Source organism: Sinohyriopsis cumingii, chromosome 14, assembly GCF_028554795.1.
Source record: "Sinohyriopsis cumingii isolate HCF-2022 chromosome 14, ASM2855479v2, whole genome shotgun sequence".
Taxonomy (NCBI): domain Eukaryota; kingdom Metazoa; phylum Mollusca; class Bivalvia; order Unionida; family Unionidae; genus Sinohyriopsis; species Sinohyriopsis cumingii.
The window spans coordinates 81481404-81505650 of record NC_142974.1 but is presented as its reverse complement, the minus strand read 5'-3'; the positions used below and the strand labels follow the sequence as shown (position 1 = coordinate 81505650).

At 34.2% G+C, this 24247-nt stretch overlaps 1 protein-coding gene across 1 annotated transcript; it reads right to left on the bottom strand.

Moving 5' to 3' along the window:
- Positions 1-631: 631 nt before the first annotated feature.
- LOC149784232 (arginine esterase-like) lies at positions 632-23843 on the bottom strand. The gene is made up of 6 exons (XM_089932964.1): positions 23816-23843; positions 18475-18646; positions 14215-14510; positions 8978-9126; positions 2801-2957; positions 632-981 (listed from the first exon to the last, which is right to left on the bottom strand). Exons 1-6 carry the CDS (start codon positions 23841-23843, stop codon positions 632-634), a joined length of 1152 nt encoding a protein of 383 aa, XP_089789090.1.
- Positions 23844-24247: the final 404 nt, after the last annotated feature.

The window sequence follows — 24247 nt, the reverse complement described above, 5'->3', positions numbered from 1 at the left end:
GATTCACAGTTGGATAATGTCATGAATAGGTAAAAGTCAAAAGTCGTAAAAAAACGTTTTCAGAATCTGTAAAAAAGAATGAATTGATGCTGACCATCCACTGACACAAAAGAAATTGTTTCTTCTCCCTAATCGTTATCCATGGTAAGATCCGAGAAATCCAGACCTGAAACAAAACAAAATTGCATATACATGTAATTTCTACAATAAAAGAAATAACACTATTACAGTGTTCCCTCATTATACAATCTCTCTGTATAATACTGTCACTCATATAGTCCAGGCACAGCAAGGGATCTCATCAAAATAGTTAAATTTTGTCATCTCAATGTCACTTGTTTTATTTAGCTAAGTTTAATTGATATCTGTTCAGAAATAATTAATGAGATACCATAATTATAAGTTTTTAATCACTGTTATACATTTTAATGAGGGACATATAGTGAAGGAGCATTGCACGAATACCTCTATTACTACTTTTAACAACAACAAATCAGCTGAGATGCCAACCCTAACCTACGAAATATCAGTATCAGCTATGAAAAGAATGGATTCCAAATATGAATACATCCAAATGTAAATACTTTAAATGATTATCCAAACATTTACTGCATATATTAAACTCATTGTTTCAGTGTGATTTTTGCTTGAAACATGCTTCTACAATGTAACAACCTTCCACAATGTAACATGCTTCCACAATGTAACAAGCTTCCACAATGTAACATGCTTCCACAATATAACAAGCTTCCACAATGTAACATGCTTCCACAATGTAACAAGCTTCCAGAATGTAACATTCTTCCACAATGTAACAAGCTTCCACAATGTAACATGCTTCCACAATGTAACAAGCTTCCACAATGGAACATGCTTCCACAATGTAACAAGCTTCCAGAATGTAACATTCTTCCACAATGTAACATGCTTTCACAATGTAACAAGCTTCCACAATGTAACATGCTTCCACAATGTAACAAGCTTAAGTCCATTGAAAAATACTACAAATGCATGGTATTCAATCTGATAAATGGAATTTATATCACATATATTCATCAGGTATAAAAAGTACTCATTGGTCATTCATTTAGATAGCTTTCCTTAAGTTTTTCGGTATAATTGGTCAATATTTAACTGAAGACAAAAAGGGATAGGTTACTGTTGCAAATTCTTAAGGCAACCAGCTAATGCTCAATCCATGTCAGTGATCAAATTATATATATTTAAATTAGGTAGAAATAATAAGGAACAGAGGATATATAAATATCTACATTGGCTTTTCATACAAATTATGTCAATTTATAACATTTCTTAACTTTTCAAACAAATTAAATCAATTTATAATATTTACATGTAATAATTAATTATGATAGTCACTTAACAGCAACCGTTATTTTTTTCTTCATTTTAATAAATGTAGTTATGATCGAAAAAATACATTCATTGGATAGTAGAAAACAAATGTTGAAGATGTTCCCAGATTTAGAATACATGAAATAATTCCTATAATTTTGTGTCCCACCTTGTATAGGTCATATAAAAACTTGTAGTGTCCCAAGATTTACAGTCATTAAAATCTGACTTGCCAAGCATTTCTGCAATGTTAATACTGTATACTATTTTTCAAGCTGCAGTTCATATAAAATTGTATCTGCCACAAAATCTGATAGAAAAGACTGAAATGTCATAATTTCAGATTAAAAACAATGACTATTCCAAAGCAGATCTGAATGGCTGGCAGCTTTGCAGCAATAATAATAATAATAATAATAATATTAATAATAATAATAATAATAATGCTACTAATACTATTAATAATAATATTACTACTACTACTAATAAAAATAATAATACTACTACTGCTAATAATAATAATATTACTACTACTAATAATAATAATATTACTACTACTGCTACTATTACTACTACTACTAATAATAATAATACTACTACTAATAATAATAATATTACTACTACTGCTAATAATAATAATATTACTACTACTGCTACTATTACTACTACTACTAATAATACTAATACTACTACTACTAATAATAATATTACTACTACTAATACTACTACTACTAATACTACTACTACTAATAATAATAATAAAAATACTCTGATGATAAATACAATTTTATTACTTTTTTTGCCTGTTTAAGTTGTAAATGTTGGCATTCTAAATTTACTGCAGTTTATGAAAACAATTGCATGAGTTCTGCAGAAAAAGTATTTTTGTTAAGGGGATTTAAAATCTCACATGGCTTTGAAATGTACAATCATAAGAAATGATGCATGTGACATAAATCTGAATTAGGATAAGTTATGTGTAATTTGCCATTCTTTTGAAATGTAAAATTCCAAAGTATAGGTGCCATTGTTTTGAATGTAAAAGTTACAATGTAAAATATGCCATTCTTTTGAAATGTAAAATTATGATAATTCTAAGTGATGTATATTTTTTTCAATTCTTTCGGAATATAACCTTATCATAAGTGATGTATAACTTGCCATTCTTTTGAAATGTAAAATGAAGTAACTTCTCAGTGATGTATGTATTCTTTTCAAAATACTGACAACTAAGTAAAATAAATGGTTGGAGTTGAATCTGGATTTGGTGCCAAGTATAAGGCTGTGCAAATTGTAGGATTTGATCTTGAAATTTGGAGGTTTAAATTTAACAGAATTTTGTCCTACTTTTTTATCACTAAAATGTAAATTCTCATTTTGAAAGGAGATATTCATAAAGTTTAGTAAAAAAGGACCATTCATTCAGAACAATTATCTAACAACTTACCTGTAATCTGCTCTATCCAGTCTGCATGAGGGTAAGAAAGTTGATATACATCAGGGATGCCATCTTTAAAGCAGCTATGATAGCCCCAGCTTAAAGTACCCAACACTTCAAATCGCCCATACTTGTTACGGCACATCAATGGGCCTCCAGAGTCACCCTGTAATTCAATTTACAACATGTAATAGTTTTATCAGTAGCAAGTATAGAATCTAGTTACCTGAATTTGATCTAGAATGTTTTCTTTTCTGTTTTCTTTTGTTTTAACCAATAAATGTGACAAACTCTGAATTTACTATTATATGTGGTGGTACCAACTGTTATGGGTGTTTGATGTTTTTTTTAACATCTTTTAAATGGGGCCTGGGACAAAGAAACGGGGAATTTTTACATGAAAATGTCAAGGTGGGGAATACTGAATTTTCTTTACACACTGATTTCACATTGTGATTGCAATGTACAACAGTCCAGAGATATTAAATATTTAAATATTTAAATGGCCATTGACTGCTTAGATCCATTACTACATTCATTACAATGTTTTTGGAAGTAAACTATGTTGAAGTTTTGGAAAGTTCTAATTGGGAATTTTTCATACTTCAGTTGAAAAAAAAATAAATATGGAATTTTATGGAAATGGGGCAGCTGTATACTCTATAACCCATAGTACACCATCAATCATACATCAAAACAAAGGGAATTAAGGGTTCTTTGAATTATACCTAAGATATACAAGGTAATTTTTAAATAGCCAGTATAACCAGTGAGGAAAGCCGGGAAAATTCTTTTTCTTTAAAATCCTAACCCCATGCAAAATACGAAACTGTAGAGTGCCACCTATTAGGCAAATAATTATTAGGGTCTAGGGCATAACCGATTAGCATTTTTCTACTGATTTCCGATTCCGGATTTTGGGCATGAAATTTTTCCGATTCCGGATACGATTCAATTAATCGGAAATGCTAAATTAAAAGGTTTTTCAAATTAACTTTTTAAACCGTGTTACACACGTTTTGCATATCACACCGATGTCACAAGGGGAAGGATATGGCAGGACTATAGCAAAATGCAACGAAGTTCAAAGCCACAAAGAATCCATGAAATTTTTTATTTTTTTGCCAGTTCCGACCCATTCTTTGTTCAACAATTAGTTGATCTTGCCGCCAGGCTTTTATTTTCCCGCCTTAATCATTTATGTCGGCAAGCAGCCAGTTCCATCCTGTACTTTATTCAACAATTAGTTGATCTTGCCGCCATGCTTTAATGTCGCGGTCAAATAAAAATAAAACAGGCTTTCGTTTGGTCCTATAAAGCTGGCCTCTTGCGGAATCATTTTCTTTTAATACCTCATTAGCATGTGTCAATGTATTCAGTATTATGCCTTCATTATTGAGGATGTTGACATAAACGGGTAGGACTGTATTATATATTTTAATAAATTTAAATCTTTTGGTCTAACTCAAGTATTATCGTTTCACCCCGTTGTGTTGACCATATTGGACTTTTCTGACTTCTTATTTAACTTTATTAACGCACTATCGAATGACACGCAGTGTTAGACACGGTGCTATAGAAATTCAACTTTATTATTATTATTATCCCAATCGGTTGTTCCTGCCTTGTCCGACTCCGATGAATCGGAAGTTCATACTATCCGGTGGAATCCGATTTCCGGATCAAAAGTTGGTTATGCCCTATTAGGGTCTACCTGTTTATTTGGTGTGTGTGTATGTGCATATATATATCTATATCCTCATTTCATTGTTACTTTATATTCATTGTGATAACTTTGAAACTATTTATTTCATTATATAAATTGTTTTCATTTGCATACATTGTGTTAATTCTCTTTCACTTGTTCCAAAATCCATACAGTTTCTATCCTGTTATACATATTACAACATGTATTAGAAAACCAGCTAAATGTGATTTAGTATTGAATGAAGGTTGTGTTACTCATCATGATGCATTCATAAATCTATCCACACAAATCATGATGCTTACATAAATCTATCTACACAAATCATGATGCTTACATAAATCTATCTACACAAATCATGATGCATTCATAAATCTATCTACATGAATCATGATGCTTACATAAATCTATCTACATGAATCAGGATGCTTACATAAATCTATCTACACAAATCATGATGCTTACATAAATCTATCTACATGAATCATGATGCTTACATAAATCTATCTACACAAATCATGATGCTTACATAAATCTATCTACATGAATCAGGATGCTTACATAAATCTATCTACACAAATCATGATGCTTACATAAATCTATCTACATGAATCAGGATGCTTACATAAATCTATCTACACAAATCATGATGCTTACATAAATCTATCTACATGAATAATGATGCTTACATAAATCTATCTACACGAATCATGATGCTTACATAAATCTATCTACATGAATCATAATGCATTCATAAATCTATCTACATGAATCATGATGCATTCATAAATCTATCTACACGAATCATGATGCTTACATAAATCTATCTACATGAATCAGGATGCTTACATAAATCTATCTACACAAATCATGATGCTTACATAAATCTATCTACATGAATCATGATGCATTCATAAATCTATCCACACAAATCATGATGCTTACATAAATCTATCTACACAAATCATGATGCTTACATAAATCTATCTACATGAATCAGGATGCTTACATAAATCTATCTACACAAATCATGATGCTTACATAAATCTATCTACATGAATCAGGATGCTTACATAAATCTATCTACATGAATCAGGATGCTTACATAAATCTATCTACACAAATCATGATGCTTACATAAATCTATCTACATGAATCAGGATGCTTACATAAATCTATCTACACAAATCATGATGCTTACATAAATCTATCTACACAAATCATGATGCATTCATAAATCTATCTACATGAATCATGATGCTTACATAAATCTATCTACATGAATCAGGATGCTTACATAAATCTATCTACACAAATCATGATGCTTACATAAATCTATCTACATGAATCATAATACATTCATAAATCTATCTACACAAATCTCAATGCTTACATAAATCTATCTACACGAATCATGATGCATTCATAAATCTATCTACATGAATCATGATGCTTACATAAATCTATCTACATGAATCATAATGCATTCATAAATCTATCTACATGAATCATGATGCATTCATAAATCTATCTACACGAATCATGATGCTTACATAAATCTATCTACATGAATCATAATGCATTCATAAATCTATCTACATGAATCATGATGCATTCATAAATCTATCTACACAAATCATGATGCTTACATAAATCTATCTACATGAATCATGATGCATTCACAAATCTATCTACACAAATCTCAATGCTTACATAAATCTATCTACATGAATCATGATGCATTCACAAATCTATCTACACAAATCTCAATGCTTACATAAATCTATCTACACGAATCATGATGCATTCACAAATCTATCTACACAAATCATGATGCTTACATAAATCTATCTACACAAATCATGATGCTTACATAAATCTATCTACACGAATCATGATGCATTCACAAATCTATCTACACAAATCTCAATGCTTACATAAATCTATCTACATGAATCATGATGCATTCACAAATCTATCTACACAAATCATGATGCATACATAAATCTATCTACACAAATCATGATGCTTACATAAATCTATCTACACAAATCATGATGCATTCACAAATCTATCTACACAAATCTCAATGCTTACATAAATCTATCTACATGACTAATGATGCTTACATAAATCTATCTACACGAATCATGATGCATTCACAAATCTATCTACACAAATCTCAATGCTTACATAAATCTATCTACACAAATCTCAATGCTTACATAAATCTATCTACACAAATCTCAATGCTTACATAAATCTATCTACATGAATAATGATGCTTACATAAATCTATCTACACGAATCATGATGCATTCACAAATCTATCTACACAAATCTCAGTGCTTACATAAATCTATCTACACGAATCATGATGCATTCACAAATCTATCTACACAAATCATGATGCTTACATAAATCTATCTACACAAATCATGATGCTTACATAAATCTATCTACATGAATCACGATGCATTCACAAATCTATCTACACAAATCATGATGCTTACATAAATCTATCTACACAAATCATGATGCTTACATAAATCTATCTACACAAATCATGATGCATTCACAAATCTATCTACACAAATCTCAATGCTTACATAAATCTATCTACATGAATAATGATGCTTACATAAATCTATCTACATGAATCATGATGCATTCACAAATCTATCTACACAAATCTCAATGCTTACATAAATCTATCTACATGAATCATGATGCTTACATAAATCTATCTACACGAATCATGATGCATTCACAAATCTATCTACACAAATCTCAATGCTTACACAAATCTATCTACATGAATCATGATGCATTCATAAATCTATCTACACAAATCTCAATGCTTACATAAATCTATCTACACAAATCATGATGCATTCATAAATCTATCTACACAAATCTCAATGCTTACATAAATCTATCTACATGAATCATGATGCTTACATAAATCTATCTACACAAATCATGATGCATTCACAAATCTATCTACACAAATCTCAATGCTTACATAAATCTATCTACACGAATCATGATGCATTCACAAATCTATCTACACAAATCATGATGCATTCATAAATCTATCTACACAAATCTCAATGCTTACATAAATCTATCTACATGAATCATGATGCATTCACAAATCTATCTACACAAATCTCAATGCTTACATAAATCTATCTACATGAATCATGATGCATTCACAAATCTATCTACACAAATCATGATGCTTACATAAATCTATCTACACAAATCATGATGCTTACATAAATCTATCTACATGAATCATGATGCATTCACAAATCTATCTACACAAATCTCAATACTTACACAAATCTATCTACATGAATCATGATGCATTCATAAATCTATCTACACGAATCATGATGCATTCACAAATCTATCTACATGAATCATGATGCTTACATAAATCTATTTACATGAATCATGATATTGTGACTGAGTAACTGTCTTAATGTAAACCTAACCAAACTGTTGTAACCAGACAGGTGGACATGCATTACAATCTAGCAAAAGAACCCAGAACACTAACTTTAACCTGTCATTCAACACAGTTTCGATTTGGCTCCTACCAAGTAACTTATTACTTTTAAAATAAAATATTATACTTAAAATTCCTATAAAAGCCTGCCTATAAAATATACAATATATAATGCCTACAATATATAATGCATTATATGATAGCAGATCTGTTCATGAAACATATGAGGACAATACATTACATAATAATATATTATGGCTGATATGTTAATGCATTACATAATGGCTGATCTGTTAATGCATTATATTATGGAATTATCTGTTAATGCATTATATTATGGCTTATCTGTTAATGCATTATAATATAGCTTATCTGTTAATGCATTATATTATAGCTTATCTGTTAATGCATTATATTATAACTTATCTGTTAATGCATTATATTATGGTTGATATGTTAATGCATTATATCATGGCTTATCTGTTAATACATTATTTTATGGTTGATATGTTAATGGATTATATTATGGCTTATCTGTTAATACATTATTTTATGGTTGATATGTTAATGCATTATATGGCTTATCTGTTAATGCATTATATTATGGCTTATCTGTTAATACATTATTTTATGGGTGATTATTTAATGCATTATATTACTTATCTGTTCATGCATTGAATTATGCTGATATGTTAATGTATTATATTATATTTGATTAATTAATCATTATATAATAGCAGATCTGTTAATACACAGCCTGTATTTTTAGCATTGGATACATTTTACAATTCAGAAGCCTGAAATTGAAATTGTGAAAATAAATATGTTAAAAATTTATATTTCAGTGATTTACAATTACGAAAATATGACATTTTAAATTTGCAAATTTTGTTGTACGAAAGAGTGAGTGTTAAATGTGTTGAAAATTGGTTAATGAGACTTCTGGTGACTTGGTGAAACTTACATGACAAGCTGGAGACCCAAAGTTCTGGTTATCCACACAAACAGTGATATTTTGAGGAAGTTTTATGGTCTGCTTGTAGTGGATCTGGTGACATTCATCTTTTTTGTACAGGTAAACACGTACTACTTGGAGGTCCCCTAACCATATTTCTGTTGGAAGGAAAATCAACAAAATTTATTAGAATATAGAAAAGAAAAAAAACCCTCTCAATTTGCAATGCCATCTGCAATGCTGTTGCTGCATTCCTAGTAACATAGGACAAAACATCCCCTCTGACCTTGACCTGACCATCTTAGCAATAAGTAAAATGGAAAAGTTGTTGCATTGCACATTCATTCACAATATGACTCCGAATTTCAATTTTAAGTAGACCAAAATGCCATTTTCTTGTGAAAGTTACGCCTAGCACACAACTATGTTCAAATTTGTCTGGACGGAGTTATGTGCACATTAATAACGTTGCAATTGTGTACATGTATTTGTTTGGAATATGGCATACATTCAGTTACATTGTTTCGTGTAATTTATTTTTGTTTACATATTAATTAAGCCTTAGGTAGGATAATAAAATGAGCATATAATAAAAAGTACTGCATTTGTATGGGAAAATATGAACTCATTTTCTTGGATTGATATACTGCACTCCCAAGGTTGTGCAGTATTTCCATCCAAAACATTTGTTTGTATTTTCCCATACAAATGCAGTAACCTATAATTATTTCACAGTTGAATCTCATGATTACTGTACTTCATACCACACCAGTGGCCTAAGGGTTAGACCATCTGCCTTGCATGCAGGAGTTCTCGGGTTAAACCCCAGCTGAATCATGTCAAAGACTTATAAAAATCATACTAGCAGTTGCCTTGCTTGGCACTTGGCATTAAGAGGTCAGTGTTAGGACTGGTTGGCCTGGTGTCAGGATAATGTGACTGTATGGGATATGATGTTATATGTCTGTGGAATGATGTCCCAGTGTTAGACATCTCTATAAACTGCCACACTGCAGACATTGTAAAGACCTGACTAAAATTGTCACTTTTTGGAGGGTCGTGTATATCAGCCCTCCTTGGGACCACAGATATTTTAGTTTCAAAACCCTCTTTGCCTGGCCTTTTGGCAGGAATGAAAATCTTAAATGGATGAGGGATTATGCCTGGAACCTAATGTTTGGATAATGGATGGATGAATGAAGGCATGAAATATAAAAACTTAAGAATTCAGAATAGCAAATGACACACTTGACCAATAGTCTAATTGTACTGAATTTCATAAAGATACCTTAAACAATTGTCAGGCTTTTTCTTGGAAAAGAAAGTGTGGATAATGGATGGTTTATTGCACAGACAAACACACAAGAAATTAAATATGCTAAGACTGAAATATTGCAAATAACGAAATAACACATCTGGACCACTAGTCTAATATTCATAAGAAATTCTGGGGAATAGTTTTAGAGTTATGCTCCAAATGTGGAAATGATGGACTGTTTGATCAGCAGACAAACATGAAAATGCTACAAATACTGGAACATTGGACTTGGTTTTGGTTGGGTACTTTGCAATCTCATAAACTATTTAGTGCTGAGGCAATTGGATTGAAGTGTCTTGGAAAGACACATCATGGTAGCTGACAGTGGCTGGTCTGTTGATAGGACTTGAAGTGTCCTGGAAAAGATACATTATGGTAGCTGACCCAGGCTGGTCTGTTGATAGGATTTGAAGTATCTTTTTTAAGACACATCGTGGTAGCTGACACAGGCTGGTCTATTTATAGAATATGAAGTGTCTTGGAAAAGACACATCATGGTAGCTGACCCAGGCTGGTCTGCTGATAGGATTTGAAGTGTCTTGGAAAAGACACATCATGGTAGCTGACAGTGGCTGGTCTGTTGATCAGATTTGAAGTGTCTTGGAAAAGACACACCATGGTAGCTGACCCAGGCTGGTCTGCTGATAGGATTTGAAGTGTCTTGGAAAAGACACATCATGGTAGCTGACAGTGGCTGGTCTGTTGATCAGATTTGAAGTGTCTTGGAAAAGACACATCATGGTAGCTGACACAGGCTGGTCTGTTGATAGGATTTGAAGTGTCCTGGAAAAGACACATCATGGTAGCTGACAGTGGCTGGTATGTTGAAGGATTTGAAGTGTCCTGGAAAAGACACATCATGGTTGCTGACCAAGGCTGGTCTGTTGATAGGATTTGAAGTGTCTTGGAAAAGACGCATCATGGTAGCTGACAGTGGCTGGTCTATTGATCGGATTTGAAGTGTCCTGGAAAAGACACATTATGGTAGCTGACCCAGGCTGGTATGTTGAAGGATTTGAAGTGTCCTGGAAAAGACACATCATGGTTGCTGACCAAGGCTGGTCTGTTGATAGGATTTGAAGTGTCTTGGAAAAGACGCATCATGGTAGCTGACAGTGGCTGGTCTGTTGATCAGATTTGAAGTGTCTTGGAAAAGACATATCATGGTAGCTGACCCAGGCTGGTCTGTTGATAGGACTTGAAGTGTCTTGGAAAAGACACATCATGGTAGCTGTCTCTGGCTGGTCTGTTGATAGAACTTGAAGTGTTCTGGAAAAGACACATCATGGTTGCTGACCCAGGCTGGTCTGTTGATAGGATTTGAAGTGTCTTGGAAAAGACACATCATGGTTGCTGACAGTGGCTGGTCTGTTGATCGGATTTGAAGTGTCTTGGAAAAGACACATCATGGTAGCTGACAGTGGCTGGTCTGTTGATAGGATTTGAAGTGTCTTGGAAAAGATACATTATGGTAGCTGACCCAGGCTGGTCTGTTAATAGGATTTGAAGTGTCTTTTTTAAGACACATCATGGTAGCTGACACAGGCTGGTCTACTTATAGGATTTGAAGTGTCTTGGAAAAGACACACCATGGTAGCTGACACAGGCTGGTCTATTTATAGGATATGAAGTGTCTTGGAAAAGACACATCATGGTAGCTGACAGTGGCTGGTTTGTTGATCGGATTTGAAGTGTCCTGGAAAAGACACATCATGGTAGCTGACCCAGGCTGGTCTGTTGATAGGATTTGAAGTGTCTTGGAAAAGACACACCATGGTAGCTGACACACGCTGGTCTATTTATAGGATTTGAAGTGTCTTGGAAAAGACACATCATGGTAGCTGACAGTGGCTGGTCTGTTGATCGGATTTGAAGTATCTTGGAAAAGACACATCATGGTAGCTGTCCCACGCTGGTCTGTTGATAGGATTTCAAGTGTCTTGGAAAAGATACATCATGGTTGCTGACCCAGGCTGGTCTCCTGATAGGATTTGAAGTGTCTTGGAAAAGACACATCACGGTAGCTGATACAGGTTGGTCTGTTGATAGGATTTAAAATGTCTTGGAAAAGACACATCATGGTAGCTGACATAGGCTGGTCTATTGATAGGATTTGAAATGTCTTGGAAAAGACACATCATGGTAGCTGACACAGGCAGGTCTATTGACAGGATTTGAAATGTCTTGGAAAAGACACATCACGTTAGCTGATACAGGTTGGTCTGTTGATAGGATTTAAAATGTCTTGGAAAAGATACGTCATGGTTGCTGACCCAGGCTGGTCTGCTGATAGAATTTGAAGTGTCTTGGAAAAGACACATCACGGTAGCTGATACAGGTTGGTCTGTTGATAGGATTTAAAATGTCTTGGAAAAGACACATCATGGTAGCTGACACAGGCTGGTCTATTGATAGGATCTGAAATGTCTTGGAAAAGATACGTCATGGTAGCTGACCCAAGCTGATCTGTTGATAGGATTTGAAATGTCTTGGAAAAGATACATCATGGTAGCTGACACAGGCTGGTCTATTGATAGGATTTTAAGAGTCTTGGAAAAGATACGTCATGGTAGCTGACCCAAGCTGGTCTGTTGATAGGATTTGAAGTGTCTTGGAAAAGACACATCATGGTAGCTGACACAGGCTGGTCTATTGATAGGATTTTAAGAGTCTTGGAAAAGACACATCATGGTAGCTGACCCAAGCTGGTCTGTTGATAGGATTTGAACCCATACTCCTTTGGTCATAAATGCAGTATGCTAAACAATGAGCCATCTGACTCCTGAACTTGATAATGGAAGGATGGTGAGACAGACAAACATAAAGAATAAAATTGCTAAAATTGGAAAATTGTAAATAGCAAAAAGGTACATCAGGACCACTAGTAATATGCAAACCAAATCTTGGGGAATAGCATCAGAGTTATGCTACATAAATGAAATCATTAATGATGGATTGAAGACTGAGAAGGCAAGCATGGAAGTGTTAAAAAGTATTGGAACTGAGGAATTGCTTTTGGTTATGTATTTCTACAGCATATAAAATAAAGTTGTCTATTTAGTGTTGAGGTAATTGGAGTAATGTCCCTTGCACAAGGACATGCCATGGTAGCTGACTCAGGTTGGTCTGATGACAGTATTAAAACACTCGCCTTTTGGCTGTGAGACCCGCATGCTAAAGACTGAGTTACTGTGACTCCTGAACTGAGGAACTCTCAAAATGCTTTTGGAGGTTTGCCCTGGGGTAGAATGTGTAGATAAAGAATGGATGGATGAAGAGAAAAATGGAGAGAAACATTAAAGTATGGAAACTGAGGAACTGTAAACACCAAAAACAGATTTAATACATGTACCAAGGGTTTCTAAGATACGTTAATACATGTACCAAGGTTTGCCTGGATACTTTAATACATGTACCAAGGTTTTCCTGGATACGTTAATACATGTACCAAGTTTTTCTGGACACTTTAATACATGCTAGGAATTGTGAATGTATGCTCAGAAATAAATATAGTTATGGACAGATAGGCAAACTAATTCAATATAGGTAGCATTATGTATATCTATATTGTGTGTTGAACTTTGCTCCATGACCGTATATTTTGTGTTTAGATAAAGCTATAAATGGATGTTTACTAGTTTTAAACTGAGCCTTAAGACAGAATGAAATATCCACAACTTATTGGCTGTAATACTAGGTCAGAAAGCGTTAACTTATGGTCACCTGACACTATATGCATGGTTATGTCATTGCTCATTTAAAGACAGGTGGTTTCCTATGTGTTGTTACACTTTCCTAAAGTCCAAGACAAGTGAATAGCTTGTCAGACCACTTTTGCCAGAATTTATGTAATTAATGAGAATTAAATAAAATTCTGATGTTAAAGATTTGGTATTATAAAAATAGATACATTATTAAAGTGCTTTACCTCTGTTGACATAATGATGGTATTTTCCCCATCCACTGACATAGCATTCTGCATTGTATCCTGCATTTATCATTTCTTCAACAGTTTTTCTGGATGCAATGCAAATAGGTCGGACATAGTCATTGAAGACAATTGGTTGACTGAAGTAGAGCAGACCAATGTCATTCTCTAGATCTTTATTGTAATATGGATGAATTTCTTTCCGTGATGATATGTACAAGAACTCTTGATTGCCCTCTGAACTGGATTTTCCAACTTTTACAGCCCCAACTCGGACAGAGTATGACTCGAATTGCCTGAGGAAAAAGAAATTGAATACAAATACTTGTAATATCAACAGGATACAGTTTCATTTCCAAAATAAAACTTGGATATAAATTGCTGAAACCCAGTTTTACATTATCACAAATTGTTGCTTACTAATCAATCATGAAGTTGAATCATGTATGAAGTTCACCAGCTTTATTGGGAAATGGATCTCAATACCAATATGGTTAAGTGGATCAATCACATATGGGATTTAACAGCTTTCATAAGTCACATGGATGAATCGCATATGGGTTTTGACAGCTTTCGCCAGTCAAGTGAATGAATCATATAAGGGTTTTGACAGCTTTTGTCAGTCATGCAGCGAATCATATGTGGGTTTTGACAGCTTCTGCAAGTCAAGTGAATGAATTATATATGGATTTTGACAGTCAAGTGAATGAATCATATAAGGGTTTTGACAGCTTTTATCAGTCATGTAGCGAATCATATGTGGGTTTTGACAGCTTCTGCAAGTCAAGTGAATGAATTATATATGGATTTTGACAGTCAAGTGAATGAATCATATAAGGGTTTTGACAGCTTTTATCAGTCATGCAGCGAATCATATGTGGGTTTTGACAGTTTCTGCAAGTCAAGTGAATGAATCATATGTGGGTTTTGACAGCTTTTATCAGTCATGTAGCGAATCATATGTGGGTTTTGATGGCTTCTGCAAGTCAAGTGAATGAATTATATACAGATTTTGACGGTGTATACCGCGGCAGTTTAAATTCATTTAATGATGCAAATTCAAGTGAATGTATCATATAAGGGTAGGGGTCACAGCTTTTTTCAGTCATGTAATGTATCACATAAGGGTAGGGACAGCTTTTTTCAGTCATGTAATGTATCACATAAGGGTAGGGACAGCTTTTTTCAGTCATGTAATGTATCATATAAGGGTAGGGACAGCTTTTTCAGTCATGTAATGTATCACATAAGGGTAGGGACAGCTTTTTTCAGTCATGTAATGTATCACATAAGGGTAGGGACAGCTTTTTTCAGTCATGTAATGAATCATATATGGGTAGGGACAGCTTTTTTCAGTCATGTAATGTATCATATAAGGGTAGGGACAGCTTTTTTCAGTCATGTAATGTATCATATAAGGGTAGGGACAGCTTTTTTCAGTCATGTAATGAATCATATAAGGGTAGGGACAGCTTTTTTCAGTCATGTAATGAATCATATAAGGGTAGGGACAGCTTTTTTCAGTCATGTAATGAATCATATATGGGTTTTGACAACTTTCACCGTTTATGAATCTGACTCGTTTATGGATTTTACCTTCTATATAAAGAAATGTTTAGCGACACATAGTTTTCATCAGTCATGTAGGTGTATCTGTTTTACCTGCTATATATTAGCTTGACAGTTATGTAACTTAGACATAGAATTTTACATCCCAAATAAGAAAATGGATATCTAGACAGCTTTTATCAATCATGTGACTGAATAATACATGAATTTTACCTGCTATGTGAGGAAATAAATAGAGACAGCTTCCTTTATCCTTAATTTTTAAACATTAGTTTATAAAAAGACTGAATATAGTCAGTCATAGAACAGGATCATTAAATGTAAACAATATATTAATGCCAGATGGTGCTTAATCTGAAATAGACACACTTCAATGTTTAAAGCCTGTTGCATATTCTCTCCCTGACGAGAAAATAAAAGTCTTAGCACACAGCTATATTTTTTTTGTTACAAAGTTATGAGCTTCTTTTCATACTAATGTAAAGCAATATATATTATTACCACTTTCTGCAGTGAAAGATTTTGCTTTGTTTAGATTTTATTGATATATGCATACTATGGTGTAATATAAAGCAGCTTTCTGCTTAGGCAGACATGACAGAAATTACTTGCTTATCTGGATACAAGTTCTATGCAAGACAGGAATTCCTTGCTTATCTGGATACAAGTTCTATGCAAGACAGAAATTCCTTGCTTATCTGGGTACAAGTTCTAGGCAAGACAGAAATTCCTTGCTTATCTGGGTACAAGTTCAATGCAGGACAGGACTTCCTTGCTTATCTGGGTACAAGTTCTGTGCAAGACAGGAATTCCTTGCTTATCTGGGTACAAGTTCTGTGCAAGACAGGAATTCCTTGCTTATCTGGATACAAGTTCAACACAAGACAGGAAATACTTGTTGTTTTTGTTGTGGGGTTTAACGCCATTTTTCAGCACATGATAGGCTATGTATGGCGGCCAGTATTAATGGTGGAGGAAGAACCCAGGAAAACCCCGGGAAGAACCACCGACCCATGAAAAGCTACTGGCAAGCTTTCTCACTTACCCACACAGGCCAAACCCAAGACTCAAACCCACGCAGACAGAGGTACTTGCTTATCAGGGTACATGTTCTAGGCATAAAGTAACTCCTAACATACAGTTGAATACTGCAAATGATAGACTATAATTACATTTCAGAAACTCTAAAATAGAATCTTAACAATGTTCTCATTGCTACTATCGTTAATGTTGCTGCTACCAGAACAATGAAAACTGTGTCAGTCTGCTGGCAAGAAGAAACTGTTTTGCAGGTCTACTTACATTTTGAGGTAAGCAATTGTGTTGACTCAGAATACATAATGTAACCAACATATACAAGATAAAAGTACAAATCTGTAGGCCTATTTACATTGTGCAGTGTGGAGCTGTGAAAACTAATCTGGAATACATAATGGAACCACCAAAGACAAGACAATAATGCAATTGATGTATATTTATTTATGCTGTGAGCAGCTGTGATGACTCATTTACGATGCATAATGGAACCACCAAACTGAGCAGGACAAGTGCAATATTGGTCTAATCTTTTAACACATTAATCCCTGGAAAGAGGCCCTGAGTGGCCGAGTGGCTGAGTGGTCTAGAGCACTCTCCGTTACAGATCACTGCCATCTCACCTCTGTCTGCATGAGTTCGAGTCTCAGATTCAGTCAATGTGGGTATGTGAGAAAGCTTGCCAGTAGCTTCTTGTGGGTCGGTGGTTCTTTCCAAGGTTGTCCCGGGTTCTTCCTCCACCATTACTACTGGCCGCCATGTATATGCTGAAAATGGCATTAAACCATACAACAACAACAACAACAACATATCCCTGGAGGTTTTTGTTATTTTGGCCTGAAATTTGAGTAGGAAACACATTTTGAAATCTAATTCTGATTACATCCTAATACATCAACTTTCATGTAATTTTCCAATAACCTAATGCCTAGATGTGTTAGAAACATAGTTTTTCATTGGCTTGTGCATGAACAGGAGGATAAAAGTTGCAGTTCTTTTCCTTTTTTTTGCTCAACAGACCCATTATTTTCATATCAAGGCCACTCTTTATTCCAAATGCTCATCTTATCCTATATTTTGCAAAGGTTCATCTGTCTGTTTGCAGTTCATACTAGTCTGGTCTGACTTAGACCTGAGACCAAAAACTCTAAAATTCAGACACAGACCATGGGCACATTTTGGGTGGGAAAAAATTTGATTAAAAAAAGGAGGCTTTTATGTCTGTCTTTTGTAGTGCAACAAGAACTTCCAGATTATTTGGTATCATTATATTGCTACATGTCCACCTTTCTATAATACCACTCACTTTAGAGGATCATACATGGCCTTGATGTTACAGAGTTCGGCAGTAGGCTAGTACCTCCTGCCATGTTAACTTGTTGCCAGGGGTTAATGTGTTAACATTATTCACTGAGAAACTGCTTTGATGACCATGTTTGGATGCATAATAGAATCACTACTGGCAAGACAAGAAAGCAATGTGGATCGACATATGATGTACTCTCTCTGTGATGACCTGATTAAGATGTGCATGTAAAATGGAACAAGATAACTATAATGTAGGCTATTTACTCTGTTCACTGAACAGCTGTGGTGACTCAGTTAGGATGTATAATGATCAATGTCAAGGTGAAAATTAAATGTAGGTCTACTTACTCTAGGCAATGAGCAGCTGTGAGGACCCAGTGAGGGTGTATAATGGAACCACCACAAGCAAAATATTCCCCTTCATAGAGTGCTATTTGCCATGGTAACTGCCCAAGAACTGCATCACGACCATGAAGAATTTTTGGCAATCTGCTATCATCAAAAATGGTGGTACCACATTCTAAGGAAATAAGTGTCAGGCAAGAGAAATTTATATCAATTACAAAAGTTATTAGTCTCTCATATTTTCATGTTAAGCAAAAATAACTTCACACATCATGATCTTGCTTATTACAACAGTAAACACCAATGACTAAGTGAGATGTCATGAGCATTTTATGAAATATATGAACTGACTTGCATTTTGTGTTGAGCATTCTCGTGTGCATACCTTTATGTATTTAGTGCTGAGCATTCTTTTGTGCATACCATTATATATTTAGTGTTGAGCATTCTTGTGTGTGTACAATTATGTATTTAGTGTTGAGCATTCTTTTTGCATACCATTATGTATTTAGTGTTGAGCATTCTTGTGTGTGTACAATTATGTATTTAGTGTTGAGCATTCTTTTTGCATACCATTATGTATTTAGTGTTGAGCATTCTTGTGTACCTACCATTATGCATTTAGTATTGAGCATTCTTGTGTGCATTCTAGTGTACATTTAGTAATTACAGTTAAAGAACAATAACAATATCCACTGGCTCTCTGTACATGAAGTAACCACATCACCTAGGGATGATTACAATACTCATTTGCTCTGGGTACATGAAGTAATTACAACTAAGTAAAGTATCAATATTCATTGGCCCAGTGCATATCAAGGAACATCACATAAGGAAAATAGCAATATTCACAGGCCCATTAGGACGATAGCAATATTCACTGGCCCAGTGTACAAGTAACTACACCCAAGGAAAATAGCAATATTCACTGGTACAGTGTACATCAAGTAACTATAGCACCTTAGGCAAATAGTAATATTCACTGGCCCTTAGTAGATGAAGTAACTGCAAACTTAAGGACAATAGCAATTTTCACTGGTCCAGTGTACTTGAAGTAAATACACCGATGGACAATAACAATATTCATTGGGCCAGTGTACATAACTGTTGAACATAAAATATTGACTGATTCTCAAGATGAAAGCATACTTTCATGGAATTGTATAAAATCTTTTATTTATTAAAGACATGTACATGGGTTTTGTTTTTTCTGTGTACAACAATACCCGAGGGTGATTTATGGATATTCTATAAAGATTTCAAAATAGTGAGTTCGGTCTCATCTTATGCCGCACATGCGAAGTGCTTTTGATGGGAAGAATCAAATACTTGCATCGCACAGACATGTATTGCAGCATAGTCTGTGTATAAATGCCTCACCGTAAGACAAAATATTTACATTACGGAATGTCTTGTCAGTGAGCAGTCTACTTTAAGGACTTGCACATCTTCAGCTGTAGAGGTATGTGAGTTATTAATTTCTAGTGTGCAAGTTATATCTATTGTACTACCATGTTTATTTTTGCATATTTTCTATGTAGCTTCAGCTCACATATTATCATGCAAATATTTTCTATTCTTGTTTGTGACATAGCAAGATATTTATATTAGCAATATATACAGCTGCATTTTAAGAAACGTTTAGTACTGTAGGATTCTTGTCGGCATGGTTAGGTTCACTTCTAAACTAACGAAATTTTTAATTATTGTTCAGATCATGTAATCTGTGTATCTTATCGTATATAATGTCATTATGTTTTATCGCATATGCCCATGTCATGCACAGACCACGGTGATAGATGTATTTTCAGTTGACCAGTGTGATCGGAGTGGTTGGATTGACCAGAGTGATCAGAGTCGCAGCTGTATAGCTGACCAGAGTGATCGGAGTGGTTGGACTGACCAGAGTGATCAGAGTCGTCGTGGTACAAGCTGTAAAACTAACCATAGCAACTGACTGTATCAGCTGTGAAGCTGAACCATAACAGCCATATAGCCGAGTAATGTGTTGCTGGTTGAGTAGCAGGTGATCGGGCATTGCTAAGATTGGTGGACGCTGATTGCTTGATTGACCAACCTGGAATACTGACTGCTTGATTGACCATAAGTGTGACTGGTAGCTAAGTGTGCTGGTGATAACTTCATACATTTAATCTTTTAGCCGTGGGCTAATCTTTGGGGTTTGTAATACCCAGTGTGCTTTGGAATTGTAAAGATGTTTTGTACATCTGTCCCTTTGTTTTCATCATTTTCACTATCTGAGTGCATACAATTTTTACTATTTGAGTAAAACACGTCATTCTTTCATAGTGAAATCACTGTGAATCATTCAGCCCTTGTGCTTGTACTGTGTAAACTCATTTATTTGTATTTTCATTATTAAGTTCATGCGGATTATGTTAATTGATCCAAAATTTTGATAATATTTACTCGTATTAATCATAATTATTTTCTCATTCAAGTCATTTATAACTAAAAATCATATTTGTATCACCATCATATGTGTTCTGTTGGAAATCCGAAATCACACCCCGTTATCTTTTTACAATATCAATATATACATCAAGGGCCATAACTCTGTCCATAATGCAGACAACACAAAAAAAATGAAAAAAGTCATCATACATGTCTATGAAACAATATTAGAAACCTGTATTAGAATCATTGAGCAGTTCCTGAGCTAACACTGACTATAAGCAGCATCCTATGTGCAAACATGAAGCTGACAGACACAACTCAACCCAAAAGACGGTTGAAACAAAATGCATTCTAATAAAAGTTATACAGAATGAACCGCTGGTGATGTCAGTATATCAATAGTGTTTGTTAAGTCTGCCTCAACATGAACAATGCTACTGGCTGTAAGAAGAAAAATGTTGTCAGCATAAAGAACCATCGTATCATGGAATGTTGTGCAAAAGGACTTTTGCAAGTGGAAATTGTGCAGGTAGAGTGTACATGACAAACCCAATATATTATTACAGTTTTCTTAGCCTTTCTGTGCAGAAAGGGAATCTGAAAAGATGATGAAATTTGTTATTTATGAGGTCTCAGTGTCATTCAAATATTAAAGATGCTCAGTAAACATTAAGTAAATAGACCCAAGGAAAATAGCAATATTCACTGGGACTGTGTAGATGAAGTAACTACTACACCCAAGGACAATAGCAATATCCATTGGTCGAGAGTGCTTAATTAATTACACCTTGGGACAATAGCAATATTCACTGGCTGAGTGTATATAACTGTTGAACTATAGTCTGACTATGTACCCCCCTACTGATTTTATTAACGAAAATGTTTAATGTGATAAAAAGTGCACAGAACCAAGTCAGTTGAATCATTGTTTTATAATTTCTGACCTGACTGTGATCAGAATGGCACTCATGCTGGGATCCCTTGCACCCTTTCATGTTTAACAGACTTTCCATACTAACACGGCGCCATATTGCGTACACTATAGGCAAGTATATTTCCATCAGACAACATAATGACATAGTTCATCTGTTCGGCAACCATTACATTGAGAGTTTGGAATTATATCCCTTTGCACACATGAACAAAGAAATTAAACTGCTTGTTAAATCCACATGAAAAGCAAATTTGTTGTTGTCATTATTTTTCTTTGCTTGATTCGACATTGTAAATATCGGAAAGCAGACGCCTTATGTATGTACATCTGTAGTTGTGACATATCCATTTGATGAAAATGGACTTGTCCATGAACTGGGAATGGATCTGAGCATGTCTGCCTATTACATGAAAACTTCCGTTAAGCATGAAATGCGCAGATGATTAAGGTGTTCGGGCCACTCTACTCCCAGTCAGGTTAGAAACTATAAATAAATGAATGAATTGACTAAGTTCCTTGCACTTATCATCACATTAAAGGTTTCCATTATTTAAATTGGTAGCAGGGTACAAACAAATGGGTCTGTATTGTCAGACTATAATAATACTGACTGGATGTCACTCACTTATAATTGGTTTCATGTTCTGAAGCTGGTTTATTAATTTTCATTCCACTTATTTTGCCAAGAATACTGAAGATGCCATGCCAACTTATATATATATATATATATATGAAATTTCAATGTTATTCCAAGTTTTAAAATATGGCCATATGGCCATATTGTGATCTTAAAAATGAAGACCTTATCTATTAACTGTTTCAAGATGGTATCATGAGGTTTTTGCAATGATGGCAACTGTGTCTTTGCCTTTTAAACTGTATGTATCTTTATACAATGACATATGGTTGGATACTTGAATAAAAACTGATTCATGCCAACAACATAATCTTTTTTCTTCATTTAAATTTCAATAACATATGACATACTGTTGAGATGCAATGATTTGTTTATTTATGAATTCACCCATTTGCAAAACATGAAACAGTGGACTCGAACCAAAATGCTCCTCAAGAAAGTTCAGGTCCATGATTGTATATCAGCACAGTTAGGCAAATACAGGTAAAACTGTGTGAGGTCATCCAGGTAAATGATCTGAGATCTTTATGATAAATGCACATGTTATATGTTTTGATCTTAATAAGGTATGTATGAATTGAGTAAGACCTTCCAGTCTGCTCCCCAGACTCTATTTGCCATGACTTTTACTAAATCTAGATTTGATTTTTAAGGTTTGTATTTGATTTAACTAATATGATCAACAGAAGTTAATCTATGTTTAAAAAAGTTCTAAAAATGTTTTATTTTCCAGAACAAAGATAAGAGACCCATCAAAATAGAATGTTGGGCCATCATGAATTGTGTGTAATTGGAAGATGTACAAGTCTTGCAAGTTTTTAAAATTAGAGCCCATCTTCTTTAGACATGTTCTGTGTGGGTGGGTGTGTGGACACCTCTAGCTATGATAAACTATCAGACCTATGAAATGACCCACAAAAAGGGCTAAAGTGTTTTGTATATTGACAAGCATGTACAATATTATCTGTACAAAAAGGGCCAAGATCTGTTTTCATTGTGAGCCCTGTACAAAATGTATACTATTATATTATCATACTTACCATAGGATGCACACTTGATCAATACAGAATTACAGGGTTCACTGAAATCAAACGAAAATTAAGAAATAAAACAAGAACTTGAAAGATGGTCTGTAACAAAATGTGTACAAGAAAATGTGTTTGTTACAAGAATGCTGTAATACAGTGTCCTACTTTTGCAAGGATCATGCTAAAATCACCAATACACAAAGTTGCATTATTCCAATGTAACCAACATGAAACCTTAACTAAATGAACAATTTAAAAGACTCACTAAGGCATGAAATATAGGTCATAGTGACTTAATGTTTGTAATTTACTGAGTTCCATACTCACCCAGACTCATGTACACAGGAAGCTGCATGACTAATGGTCTTTATGTTTATGTGTAATTAAATGAGAATGGTTTCAAAATACAACTTTATTTGTTAAAATGCTTTAAAGGACTCACATTGATACTGCATAGCCTGGGACAAGGGAGGTAGTAGAATTTGACCGAGGGGTCAACACTGTACCCTGACCATAGGTGTATGATTCGTAATGAGTAGATGTCCTGAAAAAAAGATACATTAGGAATTAGATAAAGTTACATTTAACATTAAAATGATATTGGAACTGATAAATAAACAGGGTATAAATATGATTTAGAAACAAAAATCAGTGACAGTTATTATCAAAATCAGTGATAGCTGTTATCAAAAACATTAAAGTACTATCCATTGTATCGATCTTATTTTCATCTCACTGCTTCATCTCATAAGAAATAGC

Excerpts from the sequence above, each read along its gene's own strand:
- LOC149784232 (XM_089932964.1), bottom strand. The coding sequence starts at position 23,843 with ATGCAGCTTCCTGTGTACATGAGTCTGG. Across the intron at positions 9,127-14,214 it reads CCATCATTATGTCAACAGAG|AAATATGGTTAGGGGACCTC; the intron begins GTAAAGCACTTT and ends TCCTTCCAACAG. Across the intron at positions 2,958-8,977 it reads TTGGGTCTCCAGCTTGTCAT|GGTGACTCTGGAGGCCCATT; the intron begins GTAAGTTTCACC and ends ATTGAATTACAG.